Here is a 16,012-nt window from a genome sequence, read left to right on the forward strand (position 1 = left end):
ACTGCCGCAGCTCGACGATCCATGGCCGTATCTTGTGGCCACACCCCCTTTTCACCATTCGTCAGGAGGGACATTGAATCCCGCCTGCCGATTCACCGTCGAGCTAGCTGACAGGGTCAGGCCAGCCCGACAGCCGTGACCCTTAATCTCCACCATGGCCATAATGGTGTATAATTTCCCTGGATTTACATTTCCAGTTTCCACCAAAAATAGATAGATAATTTAATTGGCTCCCAAAAAAAAAGTAATATAGATAGTAAATTCCATTCCCATTCCCTGAGCATCTACCTATATTTCCCAAGCAGGTCAGGGAAGAAATTCAATTAATGTAAAAAGTGGTCATGTAAGTGGTCACCACTTCACTGGTTATGGAAATAAATGCACATAATAGGTTACATGTGGTCTAATATCTCCTGATTGATTCATGCAGTATGGGCTGCACACAAAAATACGTGACTCATGCAGTATGGGCTGCACACAAAAATACGTGACTCATTTAACTATCTAGGAGAGTTTGTGGATTTTAGAAGATCGAAGAAAATAAGCTTCAGAGGGCAAGTGCAACTCTATGCTTACATTTGGACAACGGTTTCCAAGAGGTTGTGTTCTTTTTGCACTGGTCACTAGATTGATTTTAATTGATGATATAGCATATTTCAGTGCTACACTCAATGGACTTCTACAATGTCCTTATAGCTCATTTACGATTCTAATCCATTGTTATCTTAAAGTGGACCTCTCACATGTCTATATTTTGGCATTTGCCGAGGTTTTCTCATTTATTTATTAGCATCTAAGAAGTCAATTAAGCTTGACCAATACTTCACTCCTAAAATCCACAACTAAAAGCAAAGCACTCTGCAAGATCACATGTAACTCAAAGTGATTCCATGCAATCCCTTATGCAAATGTTTTAGGAAAGCTCATCTCCCAGGGTGCCCTATACATAAACCCACGGCCATAAACCATGAGCAGCTATGGAAATTATACTTCCTGTATAAATGCAAACCATGAAATCGATTAAAATTTATATATTGGTATACCATTATGGAGATTCATTTTATATAGACTATATGAAGTGTCATTAAAAAGAAAAAAAGTAAATCCACTACAAGGCAAAGATATCAATAGAATCCTGAAAACACTTAATTGGGATTTTGTTTTTTTTAGAATAGCAAGGTGAAGCATTTTGCATAGGTACAGGTTGAGTTTCCCTATATGCAATACACTTGGGTCCAGAAGAATTTTAGGTTTTTCTGTATTTTGGAATATTTGTGTGCTAGAGATATTTTTCGGGATGGGTCCCTAGTCTAAACAAAAATTCATTTAAGTTTCACATGCACATTATACACAGTAGCATAGCCTGAAGTATATTTTATACAATATTTGTAATAATTTTGTGCATTAAATATGTTTGAACCATCAGAAAGGAAAAAGGTGTCACTCTTAATAAAACTCCCCGGAGTGAAACGCTTTGGGGGAGAGAAGCCCTTGTTCCAAGACTGCCTTCTAACAGCTTATATAGCGATAACAGCCACACTCCAATGTGAAAGCTACAACTGGGAAAGGACGAAGCGGAACACTGCCTATACAGCCAGCAGACTAAGGGGGAGTATTTAATACAGGATTTAGACTGTCAGAACGTCATGACAGTTGGAATATTGTTTTAGAACATTTTGGTGTCTAATTCTGATATACCAGCTCCTGGTACTTTCTCTTTAAATTAGCACAGTAATAGGGTAATTAGTTAACTACCTTCAGTCAAGCTTAAAATATAACAACATTGCTTGGATATCGCATTTTCATATAAGGGAGGCTCTACCTTTACCACCCTGCAAGGGTCATTCCATGCCAAATCATCACAAAAAAAAAAAAAGTAATTTTTCAACCCAACAGCCTCAGATTTTTTAAATTGGTGGGATAAACTTTCAGATGTAAACTTTAAAAACATAAATGCTTCTATTTGTGGTGGAAATTTTACGTTGGTCTTGTTTTGAAGCTAAGGGGCCATAGATTATCAAAAATTTGTTTTAGGTTTAGATATTGACTTTTACATTTCAAGGTCACATGATGTGACCTTTGACACGGAGCACACTTTTTTTTCGATATTCAAGGTCAAATCATGTGAATTTGAATTGTAGAAGTCAATATTTCAATAATTAGAAGCAAAGTTGTGTTTTTTTTTTTCAGTTGCCCTTGCAAGCATACATTTAAAAAATTAAACCCTGTTGCATGAACACTAGGCCTAAAATGTTACATATGAAAGTAACGGTACTTATGTAGTATCTGGACGCCCGATTTTGTGATTGTATGCCTTACCTTAAGCCATACAATCAGATGAGATTCGACGCAATTTTTGGCAAAATTGCATGCGATATCGCATGCGATTTTGCATAGGATTCAATGTTAACAAGGTCCTGTTCATTTCCCCACTATCCAAGTGGGCATAGAGTTGACTCTATATAGCGTGGCGAGCGCAGCGAGCCACCGAGCCCGAAGCGTCCCACGAGGGGACGCAGAAAATATTTTAAGTAATCCGCGGCCCCTCGCGGGGCTCGCCACACTATATAAAGTCAACTCTATGCCCACTTGAATAGTGGAGAAATGAACAGGACTATGTTACCATTGAATCGTATGGAAAATCGCATTGCATGCGATATCCGATGCGATTTTAAAATCGGGCATCCAGATACTACATAAGTACCAAAGTAACTTTGTCATCACCCTAACAAATTTCATGTAAATTTGAAACGGTCACGATGGCAGCTGTGATGATTTGGCATGGAATGACCCACAAATGAAAGGTCTTCAGCAGTCCATAAAGCGCCAATTCTCGGCCGGTTGTTCAACTTCAACGTTGAGGGCCATTAAAAATAATTTGAAGGGGTGGCGGGGGTCGGGGGCACCCATTACTTTAAAGCACACCCCCCCCCCCCTCCAAAGAAAAAAAGGTTTAGCCACACAAAGCAGAAATGTCAATGTTGATCTCACCCATAATAGAACCAATTAATACCCCTTTCACATCGCACTTTTAAAACGGTATATTGCCGTTTTTTTCCCATTTTAAAACGTTTAAGGCTGCAATGTGAAAGTGCCAAAGTTGATTTACCGGTTAAAGATAACCGGTATTTCAACACGGTTAAACCGGTATTTCAACACGGTTAAAAAGCAGAGTCCTACATGTTTTAAAGCCGTTTTTTAGGCAGTGTGAATGGCTCTATTTCAATGGCTTGAAACGTGTCCCTTGGGGGTTAAACGGGTTGAATGTTTAAATGGTATTAAATGATTTTTAAAACGGTTTTCACCTGCAATGTGAAAGGTCTCAAGGCTCAGACTCGTTTTAAAGTCCCATTTAAGAATACCATGTCATTACCCATTTCTGCAATGTAAAAGCAGTATAATTGTGTGTAAAGAGCACCAAATTTGTTTTATTGGTTCATCCAATTTAGACTGCTGCGCAACATGTGTAAGTAACAACGAACTAAGATTATGCTTGGTCCAACAGTGCATTTAAAGAACACCAACTCAATGAGATTTAAGGACGTTTGTCATTCAGAACGAAAATTGTGTAGTGTACACTGGAAGTCAGATATCAGATGTTCTCAAGCTTATTTCATCTCAGAAATAGAAAATGATTGTGGATTGTTTCACAAACGAAACCTGTCAGGTTTGAACCTAAACTGAACATGCCTAGTGGCTTTACATACACAGTGAAATCACACTATGACCACCAACTAATGGCCAGAGTAACCGCCGTGTGCATCACAGACAGTACAGGCTGGGAGTCTCGCAATAAGGTGCTGGTAGGTTGGCACAGGTATCTGGAGCCATGCTGACTGCAGTGAATCCCACACCTTGAGGATGTATGGGTGTACATAATCTGCAAGGTTAGATATTTCTAAATATATCTATATAGCTATATCTAATAATAATAATAATAATAACAATAATAAATCAGTTGAGAGTGCCACGAAAACATTCCTTGGAGAAGAACACTGCCACCTTCCAGCAATGGTTGGTGTAATAGTTCTCTAATGTTAGCCTTGAAATCTTCTTTCCTGGCAAGTGCACATCTTTACCAAAGATGTATCTTAAGATCCCATATGCGTTCCTATGGATCTTTTGCTAAATCTTCTGATCTTTCATGCAGCCTGTAAGATCAGATCAGAAGATTTAGCAAAAGATCCCCGGGAGCGCGCATCCGAACGATATCAGCCGATTTTATGGCTGATCGGTTGGAAATAGGCCCAAAAAAAAAAAAAACGTTCTAGTGAGTGGGCACCTTCAGGCAATCAGCGGAGGTCCAATTCCGATACTGCCATGCATTTTGAAGCCTTTTCTCCATAATTAGAATAGGTGGAGTGACCAGCCGTACTGTATTTCAGAGCCCCATACACAGCAGGGTTCACGGAATGGTCATTTTAGACATGTGGTAGCTGCTCAGTCTTCCCTCATATACCTTTATAGCACATAGTGCTCCACAGTTTACATGTCTGTTTGTCGCAAATATGCACTAGTCCAGTCACAATACACCTTCAGCACATGAACAGTTTGCAAACTGCGCTGTTTTATAAATAGACACTCTTGGCCAAAAAGCAGATAATCCTTTTTTCAACTCTGCTAAAATAAACCCTTTGCTCACATATCACTTGTTGCGGTCATGGGTAAGACACCTTATATACCCACCAAGCCAGCACACGACATGTGACTTACTTCATGGGCTATGCGATGCAGACATCTGATATAGGAGGTGGTCATCATAATGGGACTCAACATGGCATTTCTGCTTGATTTGTATTATGTAATTGATTTTTACAAAGTGCCTTAAGGCCTGCCAGAGAAAAGTGTACAAATAAATGTATTGTTGCAAATCATAGCCATATTAAAATAAGTCATAAAACCAATTAGCTTGCTTTCCTTTACAATAATATACCAATGTCCATATAAAAAAAGCAGCAGATGCTGACACCCCAGGCAGGAAAGAGGAACTAAACAAGTTTTGAAAGGTGCAGGGGGATAAAATGAATACTACAATTCATTGTAAAATTAAGACAGACATACACCATTGGATTATCAAAGCAACTGGTAAATATACCCAAATGATTTTTCCAAAAAAGACAAGCTGAATTTGTTCTTGTCCCCTTTTGATAGGTGTTGCGCTAAGGGGAAATTATCTGTTTAATGATATGAATACGAATTACCATTCCAGAAGAGCATACAGCATTCATCTATATCGCAAGATTTACCTTGCACTCCATAGAGAATATCCCCATATTGAGACCATTTCGGAATGAGGCTGATACACATATATTATTTTTCACTTATAATTTTCACTTATAATAATTTATCATCAATAATAACTTTCCACTATTAATATCCTTTATTAATAAAACTTCAGACGTAGTTAATTAAGCTTCTCTCTCTATTTCCTTGCTGAGTGACAGCTGATGTTTTGATTTGTGAGCTCCAATTTTAATGTATATCATTAAAGATTTATATATTTTAATAAGGTGTGCCCCAACAAAGAGAGTCATCTTTTTCTTCTGTGTGGTAGTGTACCAATTTATGACTCGTGGGAGCACCACCAACTCGAGAAATTGCAAGGACTTGGCAGGTCCAGAATTATTGAGTATGTTGGTTACTAGATATTTAGAACAAGAGTCAGTGCTAGTCTTTCCTCCTCTTTTGTGTGACTCCATAGAGGTGCACAAGAAAACTTTATAGGGCTACCATAACATGCAGATATGCGCAATGCCCAGTAGCACATCAGGCTGATGGTGTAGGGCGGTACAGATCGCGTAATATTACCATTACCGCCTCACAGCACTTAGGCCTCAGGTTTGATTCGAAACCATAGCCTTAACTGGGAGGAGTGTATATTTTCTCAGTACTTGTATGGGTTTCCTCTGGCTACTATATACCCTCCAACTGTACCGATTTAGCCGGTACAGTACCGTTTTTAAACGGTCTGTACCGGCTAAAATCCACTGTACCGATTGTACCGATTTTTGATTCATCAGGTGGCTCTTCATTTCATAGCAGCTGTGACAGGCAAGCCACTCTGCAAATCCTTAGTCTCCCCTCAACTTCTAAGAAAATATGGCCCTGTAATGACCTGCACGCGTTCCCAGAGGTGCATTGTGGGTGGAAGCCAGCGTGCGTCGTGTAATGACGTCACGCGGCCGCACCGTGGACCTGCCTGTGCGCTCAGGGATTGTTGTGTACATCAGCGCCCTGTGGCAACACGTGTGGTTGCTTTTTTTGGATGCAGGCCATGGCACGGGACTCTAGGTGGATCTGTGAGGAGGTGAGGGAGAGAGCGGCATATGTGCCCTGCGATTATCCGCTACCTTTGCCAGGGGTCATGCGTCTCCACACCCGGGTTCATCTTCACTGGCCTGGGTGGGTGCTGTTTTCACTCCTTGTAGGGACTGCCCAGTGGCCACACCCCCTCTACCAATGACCACGCCCCCTATATCTGTGGTTACATCCCCCTGTACCGATTTTTATGAATAAAATGTTGGAGGGTATGCTACTTCAGTTTCAATATTTTGTTTAGGGCAGACTGTAGATGGGCCAAGGAATTCTCATCTGCCATCAAACACTATGGGGGAAATTTACTAAGATGTGTATTCTACTTCACATGTGATGTTGCTATGGGCAACCAATCAGAAGCTACTTCTAATTTATTTAGCACCCTCTAGAAGATAACAGACAGGATCTGATTGGTTGCCCATAACATCACATGTGAAGTAGAATTCACAACTTAGTACATTTTCCCCTAGGTTTCTTATCTAGCTACTAGGTCTCAAATATGAGAGACTACCATACTATGGGGTAAATTTAATAGGCCATACGATACACACAGGTATAACGTTTTCCGCTTCACCTCTTTACTGGTGCGGAACAAGAAGTCGCAGAGCCGAGCTGTATCCATCTTGGAAGCCGTTGTGAGGAAGTAAATATTCCCCCCTCCGGCAATTACTGCCAGGTCCCCCCCGCAGCGTATCAGCCTAATGCTCTTGCAAGATCTCACCTGCAGCCCAGAGCCAGCAAATGCCAGCCAGGGACAGTAGTATGCCTGTTGTGGTATATGGCCAACAGCACCTCCAGCCATCAATATCGATAGCTGCATGTGTCAAAACAGTCGGTGCTCTGCTAGCAGCTTGCTATCTTGTAGACAGCAGTGAAGAGAATGACAGTGGGGCATAGCGATTGAGCCCACTTCTCATTCATAAATGGGAGAGAAGCATATAATGGCGCTGATACCGCTACTCCCCCATAACAACCATTTATACATTTACTCCTGTATCTAGTGGGAGTAAAGCAGTGGTTCCCAAACTGTGTGCCGCAGCTCCCTGGTGAGCCACAGTGCTGCGACAGGGGTGCCGTGGTCAGTGTCCCTTGGGAAGCAGCCTGGCTGCATGTAATTTATATGTTGTCCACAGTTTTGAGTGGGTAGTCATCGCAGAGGGAAAGGTGTGTGTGTGTGTGTGGGGGGGGGGTCAGGAAGAGTGCAGGTGCCTGACCGATGCAGGGAAAGGAGGTGCCGGCCAGCAGAGGTGCTCTTCCTGCTCTGCGTCCTTTTCTCCTGTCCTCTCTGGCTGCCACTGCCTGTCAGTGTCTCACTGCATGACAGACAGCGGCTCCAGCAGCAGGAAGGTCCCTCCTGGCTCCTAACCCCCTTTGTCTGCATGAGTGGCAGCAATGGCAGGGCCTGAAAAGAAGGCAGAGCTACTTGGGTTGGAAGGCGGAGCTACATGGAAGGAAAGGGGTGGAGCTACACAGGAGCAGGGCTGATGGAAGAAGATGAACTGCCAGCCAGATTTGGAGGTAAATAAAGTGTGAGTTTTCTACTGTCAGCAACTGGTGCAGGCGTTACACAGCGCTACTACGGTCAGCAACTGGTCTGGGTGTTACGCAGCACTACTACATTCGGTGACTTGTGTGGGCATGATACCTATACCTAACACTATATACCTATGATCCTAACACTCGCTCAAACTAGTCCTTACATGTAACATTTTCTGGATCTTTAATTATCCACAGAGGAATTAATCTATTTTGCTGGGATAGTACACATCCCCACCTGCTTCCCCAGAGATGAATACTCAAAACATATTGGGGATACGTGTCGGGTGTCAGATGACGGCCCAACAGTATCCCGACTGACAGAGGCAGGGGTGGGAGATAAGCGCCGTTCCAGCTATTGGTAAACTACATGTCCCAGCATGCCCTGCCTTAGTTTTGCATTTGGACATGTTGCAACTGATGCAGTGCATGCTGGGATGTGTAGTTCATCAACAGCTGGAGGGCCACTTATTGCTCACCCCTGGACAGATGCTACTCTCCCTTGTGGTGATCCATAATCCCCATAGAGGGAGAATAGAACCTATTGCAAGTGCAGCGAGTCATCAAGCCCACAGCATGAGGAGCACAGTGAGTCCGCAAGGGGCTTCATTACGCTCACCCCCTGTCAGAGGGGACCATCGAAATACAGACTGTTGGGATGCCATACCACACCCATACATGTCGGCTGGAGCTAGAGAACCACTGCTCACGAGTACTACAGATTAGAGAAGGCAGGGAGCTTGTACAAATGTTAAGAAATAAGGGTGGTATTTATCAAAACTTGGAGAGAAATAAAGTTGTTAGATATAAAGTACTAGCCAATCAGCTTCCGCCATACATTTTATATGATGGTTGGTTCTTTACCTCCCATAAATGTACCTCTCCAGGCTTTGATAAATACCCCCCTAATTTCACATTTTTTGTTAGCCAATAAACCTTGTGAACAACCAAACCCACATGCACTTTATTACGGATAACCCTACTAGGGCCTGTATAAAAGAGCTCACAAGAAAGAGTAGGGTAATTAGCATTTACAGATTATTTACAATACAGCTCGTTAAATACGTCAAAATCCAGCAACTAAAGACTTTTACAAACAAACTCCAATCTGTAAGAATAGAGAGTTGCAGTGATGAGGGAAGGTCCCATCCACTGGATCTTAACTGTTTTTGGAGACCGATGTCTGAAAACAATTAAGCATTCATTTTGAGGGATGAACCATTATGCAGACTATATATTTGAGCTGAAATAAAAAATATGAGCAATGATGAACAGTATTATGCATTAAATTGATAGTGGGGAATTTTCCTAAAGGAAAAAAAATAAATGGGTGGCATGTTGCACCTAAAGTTACAGGTTGCTACATATGATGCAATTACTATATGGGAGTCCTGGACTGCACCCTTAATCTAGAACTTTTTGGCATCTAAAAAGGCTTCTTACTAATGTCACTTTTTAAAACCTTTATTACTACTTCTAATGTATGTTACAATAACACTGAGCTGCTGCTGCTGCTGCTGCTGTTTCTTATTACTGCAACAGCTTTTAACACTCAGGGGTGGATTCAAATGTTTAATCATGCCCAATCTCCCATCTGAAGTGATGGGATATCGCAGGGCAATATCCAAATGCCCGTTTTTATCATACCGATTAAGGACAGGTTTAGGTGTGCATAGCAGCTAAACCCCATCAAAGTAATGGGTGCGACACAAAAAGTCCCATTAGCGCGCTCAAATTGTTGAATTTTCACGCACTGCAGATTGCTACCTGAAATGATGGCGCTGGCAGCCATATGATCTAGGACAGAGCTACATTTGAATCTGGCCCTAAAACTACTACTTCTCACTAAGGTGGTGCCTTGGAGTGGTTGGGATGTGGGATGTGCTGGCCTGGGGGGCTGTGGAGTTCTCATGCTCTGGAATTAAATATTAGGAATTAGCAATGGCTACTACCCCTGGGCTGCAGTGCCAACCAAAGTCTGCAGACGGGTGTCAGCCAGCACATATCAATGTACATGTAAAAGTTGTATGCAAGATATGTACTGGCTGCCTTACCCAGGGATCAGCCGCAGCTACCACACAGGCTTACAGCGCTCAGTCTGTCTATCATCAATATGCCTGCCTTTATGGTCAATAGGCTTACAGTGCTTAGCCTGTGTCCTATGCTATGTCAGTGGCTACTGATCCCAGGTAAGGCAGCCAGCACATACCTTACATACAACTTTTACATGTATGTAAATATGTGCTTGCCAGCTCCCCTCTGCAGCTGTCACTGTAAGGGCTATTTCACACACTCCGGCTCCTGCCGGGCGGCGAAAACCCGCACGGCCAGGAAGCCGTGCTGCACACATCAGTTTAGAATGTAGGGGATAGCCACAGCCCGGCAGCCGTCCCTTCCAGTTGCGGGATCCGGTTGCAGCCGGACGGCCGGGCCGTGGTCGTCCCGTGTGAATGGACACAATAGTGTCCATTCACAACTACTGTTCCTGGCCCTGCGGGATTTCGCCGTCCGTCAGGAGCCGGAGTGTGTGAAACCGCCCTTAGTGACCCACATGATACGGTCACCTGGTTGTGGCTACAGTGCCCACCCCCAAATATGATGCAGACAACCTTAATTGTACTCCATGTAATTGCCACCACATCGCTCTGTGTGTAGGGGCCATAGCAATAATGATGCGTGATGTTATTGCCCAGCGATTAGGATCCAACACGCTGGATGATTCTAGTTAACCAATTGAGTGGTATGCCCAGAAATTTTCCAGGCTCAGCTGCGTTGCCGCAGCGGGCTGTCCCAGAAAATTTCCGGGCATACCACTAATATCAAGGTGTGCGCCAGTGGTGCCTGCAGCTGTGCACCACTGGCGCATCACCTGTCTGGGCACCCCCAACTCCTCTCCCCTCCCTCACCTCTATGCTGCCCGTGCAGCCATTAGTTGCAGGGAGCAGGCTCGGGGATGTTCAGGCAGCTCGGGTGGGGGGGCTCGGGAACACTCAGGTGCCAGAGTTCTCAAAGCTGCCACTAACATCCCCGAGCCTGCCACCTGTGGTCACTGCCCCAGCAAAACCACACCACAGTTTATCGCCGGTCAGGGCTAGTGTTCTCACCAGGGAACACTTGCCCTGACATATTGCTCAGTACACAGCACTGTGTGCTGAGCGATTCAGAGCCATCTACATGGCTCAGCAACATCTCCCCGTGTGTAGCCCCTTAAGATTACAGAGTTTATTATATTTGTTTTGTCTCACGGTGTTGCTAGTGTTTCGATTGTGCACCTGCATATTCTCTACATTTATAGTAGAATCTACACTCTGGAAAAGTGCGCCCATGTTCATTCTATGAAATTCTGAAAGGATTTCTTCCCGTTTCAAAAAAAAGAATGAAATAAAAAAAAAAAAAACAGTATAAACGATGGGGCCACTGCTTATCCCCACAAAAAGGCAATACCTCTCCTTCAAATTAGCTCGACCAGTAGACTGATAACATACAGGAAGCAAACAAGTTATATGAACACAGAAAGATAGAAACTCTATACAACTGAAAGGCTAACATACTGCAGTTCAAAGTCATTTGCTGAAGACAAAAATAATTTGAGAGGTCTATTGAGCAAAGAGATTTTTAGAAATATATGCATTGAGTAAATGTACGCATTGGGTAATCTTCACTTGAACACTTGTGTAGTTATTAGGGATGTCAGTTCCTCCTCCAACTCATATACCTCCTTTAGCTGACACGTGTATTATAAAATGACCCAGGCGGAGGGTTGATGTATAAAAGGAAAATCCTTTAACTCCCCTACAGTCTCTGAAATAGAATGGGAACCCTCAACCAGATTAAAATGGGTAATCCCTTAATCTCCCAGGCACCATGCCCCACATGCAATGAATCAGTACCTATGGAATTTAGCAATGCATTGTCTTACTATGATGTTTGCACACAGAAGCTTCAGTTCTGTTCACTGTGCTACAGTACATTATGTGCCAGCTACACAAACCTAACAAAGTACACATTGGTGAATTAAAATCAGTAAAATAAACTGTTACCAGTCTGAGGCTCCAAGGGAAAATAGCAAATTTAGGCCATAAGCAAGTGGTTCCCAAACCCAAAAGGCACCCTTAAGGTGGCCATACATCAGAACAACCACAATATGGGTCACTGCTCCCCGACACACGATAGATCTTAAGTGTGTAATTTCACAGAAGATATATCATAAGATCTGCAACTCCCAGCACACTATTCGTTAGAAGCATCTTCAGATCATGTGTACAGTACATAAGGTCCATCTCAAGACCCACTGGCCCATGCATCGGATCGTAATCTTACCAAAACATCTCACGATGTGCACAAAAACACACACACACAATGCATTGTCCACGCCGTTGAAATTGTGCATTCAGGCCTGAATTCGTTCTGATGTATGGCCAGCTTGAGACTCGAGGTTTTAAGAATATCCTTACTTAAGCACAGACGACTCATAGTACATCAGTTTGATTATACCATCTGTGCAGAAGCATGGATATCCTTAAACCCTGCAAAATTAGGATGACTTGAGGGCGAGTTTGGAGAACCCTGCCATAACAATGATGGCATTTTGTAATGTTCTATCTGTGATTTTGTTGTGCGGAGTGCACAACAAAATCGCAGATAAAACATTACAAAATGCTGTTTATTCACACTGCAACATGTCCCCAGGGGTAACGCCAAATAATCTTCCCTTTTTCTATTGAAAAACCAAGGAATCATTCTGCAAGAATTATTACTCACAGCATGCAAAGAGGACCCCTTTACATCAGTGACCTCCAGATACAGTTTTACTAGGAGGAGGAGCAAATTGTTTTGTTTAGGTCAAAGAAAATAGTCTTCTTGCTTCTATTGTTGACTAGAGCAGAGATTATTATGGAGCAATCATGCTGCAAATGATGTACATCAATATGTAGCCGTAGCTGGCTAAACAGGCAGCTAAATTTGTAGCTAATCTAGCATGAACAGGAAGGCCGACAGCCATAGCAAGATTGTATAACATCAAGCCATTGAACTCATTCACAGCCGCAGCGAGCTTACCAGCGATAGGCAAACCGAGTCCCTTAGGGGCCCAATGGGCAGCTTTCTAACCTTCAAAAGGGCCACACATTCATCTCAATAGTCTAATTTAATCTTTAATGATTTAAATGCATTTTATTAGTGAGAACTACTGTATAATAATGCAGATAGGCATTATATCTACAACACAACAGATGTGAGAATAGGGGAGGGCCCAGGGGGGCAAAATAAGGGCCCAGGGTCCCCTGTCACTCTCCCATGTGTTTGCACCTTATATACATCCATTTGCAAATGACTAGAACAGCAGGGTAATCAGTACAGGGTACCACATGGGTGCAGGACACTGGATCTGTCATACAGAACAGGGATCTGCTACTCTCTCAACAGGTAAACGCCAACTAGTGCAAATGCATGAGGGAAGGAGACACATGGACGTGATCAGTATCCACAATACAAGGGGGAAGCCTGATCTCCATTGCAGGAGGAGGCTGCTGCACTGACCGGCTGTGATCTTCTGCAGTAGGAGAACATCCTCCGGAGTGATGTGAGTCTGCCGGAGCAGTTGTTCCTCCGTGCTGCCAGCTGCAGCCACCACCTGCCCCCCGCTCTGCTTCACCTTCATGCCGCCCTCCTGCGTCCTGCTGCCGGGGAGAGTGTCAGTGCCCAGAGAGGAAGAGCTCATTCTCCGGGAGAGGGGAACCGAGAGGAAGTGATAATAAACGAGAGACAGAGGAGACTAGTTACACAGAGAGACAGACAGAGCGCAGGAGTGAGAGGAGGAGGAGGCGGCACCGACAGGAGTGACCTGCCCGCCCGTTTCACTAATAATAATCCGGGGAACGTGCACCACACACCGCGGCCGCCGCTCGCCCAGGCTGCAAGCAGGAGGACTGGGAGCTCTGGCAATAATAAAAGCGTCTGCCTGCGCGCGCCCGCCCGCATCGGAAGTGGGCAGCCTCAGTAATAACATAGTAACTGCCAGAGAGGAGGTGTGTGTTCTACAAACTGAAGGGAGGTGGGACATATAGATTTGTTTTATTTATAAATCCTGTAATAAAACAGTGGCATCTGATTGGCTGGGGTGGAAAGAACAATGGCGCTATTGTGACAGGGTAATGATGCGGAGCTGCTGGATGTTGCACAAATAAAAGACTGATTCTTGCACAGATACAGGGCAGCCTGCTTGCTGGTCTGTGCTTATAACCTGAAGTGATACACAGTAACAAGTCTTCTGCACTCAGGTTACATAAGTTGACATCACTTTTTGTACTTTCTAGTGAGGCCTGATACTCTTCATAGTTTTGGAAAATATGCTTTTTGGATATTTCCTGCTGTAAACCAGATCATACACAGAAGTACAGGATTCTACAGCTTTTTTGTCTGTTGATTGGTAAACAAGGTACTTGTTTCCTAGCACAGCGCCCACGATATTCAGTCGTATGGCATTGTATTCAATTTAAAATTGTATATGGCATACAATGGCATACAATGCAATGCATTGCGATTTTAAATTGTATATACGATTTTTAAATGTATAAGCACCTTAATAGGTGCTTACAATGTTAAATGCACCCCCACACCACCGCCACTATCAACGCCAACCCGAAGCGTGGCGAGCGCAGCAGTACGCGTCCCCACTATCCAAAGTTGATTTGATACTCCCATGATGTACATCATATAGGAAAAAATCGCATCGCATGCGTTTTTTAACAGAAAAGCATCCAAATGCATTGAAATTAGTATCAAACATGTTCAATGGCCCCCAAATGTCATTTTTGAGGCTGTACCACCCCCACTATCAACGCGAACCCGAAGCGTGGCGAGCGCAGCAAGCCCGCGAGGGATGGCGGTACGCGTCCTACGACCTTTTCATACCCCCACTATCCACGTCGGCGTGGAGTTGAGAATAGAAAGTGTGGCGAGCGCAGCGAGCCACCGAGCCCGAAGCGTGGCGAGCGGACACGGATACCTTCACAGGTATACGCGTCCCCTAGCGGGCTTCACAGGTGTCCGCTCGCCACGCTTGAAAACACCCATTAGAAAGCTTATACAATTTAAAATCATATACCATTGTATATGCCATACAATGGCACAAAAATCAGTGGTATACAATTTAAAATAGTATAACATCAGCTGCCATCGCATCGCATCGAATACCATTGTATGCCTTATGGTATGCGATGTGATGGGCGCCGTGCTAGGAAACAAGTACTGTAAACAATTAGTACAAGGAACATCCATGTATTGCCATTATTTATTTAATTTAGCGTTTTCATCCATACCTTCAAGAAGAATATATTAGTCTAACGGTTTTCGGGCTGAAATATTTAAACCAGGGAAATATGTAAACCTGGATTAATGCAGTCCAAACTGTGCGCCTAGGCCAAGCATGTCCAAACTATGGTCCTCCATCTGTTGTGAAACTACAAGTCCCATCATGCCTTGCCACAGTTTTGCTATTAGGCAATGCTAAACAAAACTATGGGAGGCATGCTGGGATGTGTAGTTTCACAACAGATGGAGGGCCACAATTTGGAAATGCCTGGCATAGGCACTATGGGGTGCCTTGAGTTTCTTGCAGGAGTGCTTCTTATTGGTGGTCCAGGACCACATCAAGGGTCGGATGTAATAGCATCTGAGTTCAGCGGCCTTGTAGGATGCTGGCTGAACTCAAGAAATATTTTTTAGGAAAAACATTAACATACATGTGCGGCTGGGAATGGGGTTAGGAGGCAGAAATGTTGTAATACTCTCTCTCTCTGTCTCTCTCTCTGGTAAGTATTCCTTTATATTTTAGTAGAGTGAGTATTAGGTTCTCTTCTTCCTCAGGTGCAACAAACTATTTTAAAGAGTATTTTAATTAACAATTTATTTACACAAATATTTATTCAACATACATGAATACATGGCTCAACAGCGAATGTTATTAATCCAACAAACCAGCATTTCAAGTTTTATTAAACCGGAACTGAAATTCCAAGTCTGCTGCCTTGCTGCTTCTCGAGTTCCCTTAAACATAAAAATCATACAACCCTACCTTGAATCCTATAACTAATAATTATGATTTGTACATTTTACTTAGTAAAATGTTAATATTTAAACTTTTAAAATATATTTACTTTCA

The 16,012-nt window shown here is 43.3% G+C and overlaps 1 protein-coding gene across 1 annotated transcript in view; it reads right to left on the reverse strand.

Annotated features, from left to right (window-relative positions):
- UNC119 (unc-119 lipid binding chaperone) overlaps nucleotides 1-13,872 on the reverse strand; it is a 62,287-nt gene extending 48,415 nt beyond the window's left edge. The window contains exon 1 of the mRNA XM_083172279.1: nucleotides 13,390-13,872. Within this exon, the coding sequence (XP_083028405.1) occupies nucleotides 13,390-13,570 (181 nt within the window). The 5' untranslated portion in view covers nucleotides 13,571-13,872. The remainder of the gene's footprint in view (nucleotides 1-13,389) is intronic.
- Nucleotides 13,873-16,012: the final 2,140 nt, after the last annotated feature.

Source organism: Crinia signifera, chromosome 2, assembly GCF_055691185.1.
Source record: "Crinia signifera chromosome 2, ASM5569118v1, whole genome shotgun sequence".
In the NCBI taxonomy this organism is placed as follows: Eukaryota; Metazoa; Chordata; class Amphibia; order Anura; family Myobatrachidae; genus Crinia; species Crinia signifera.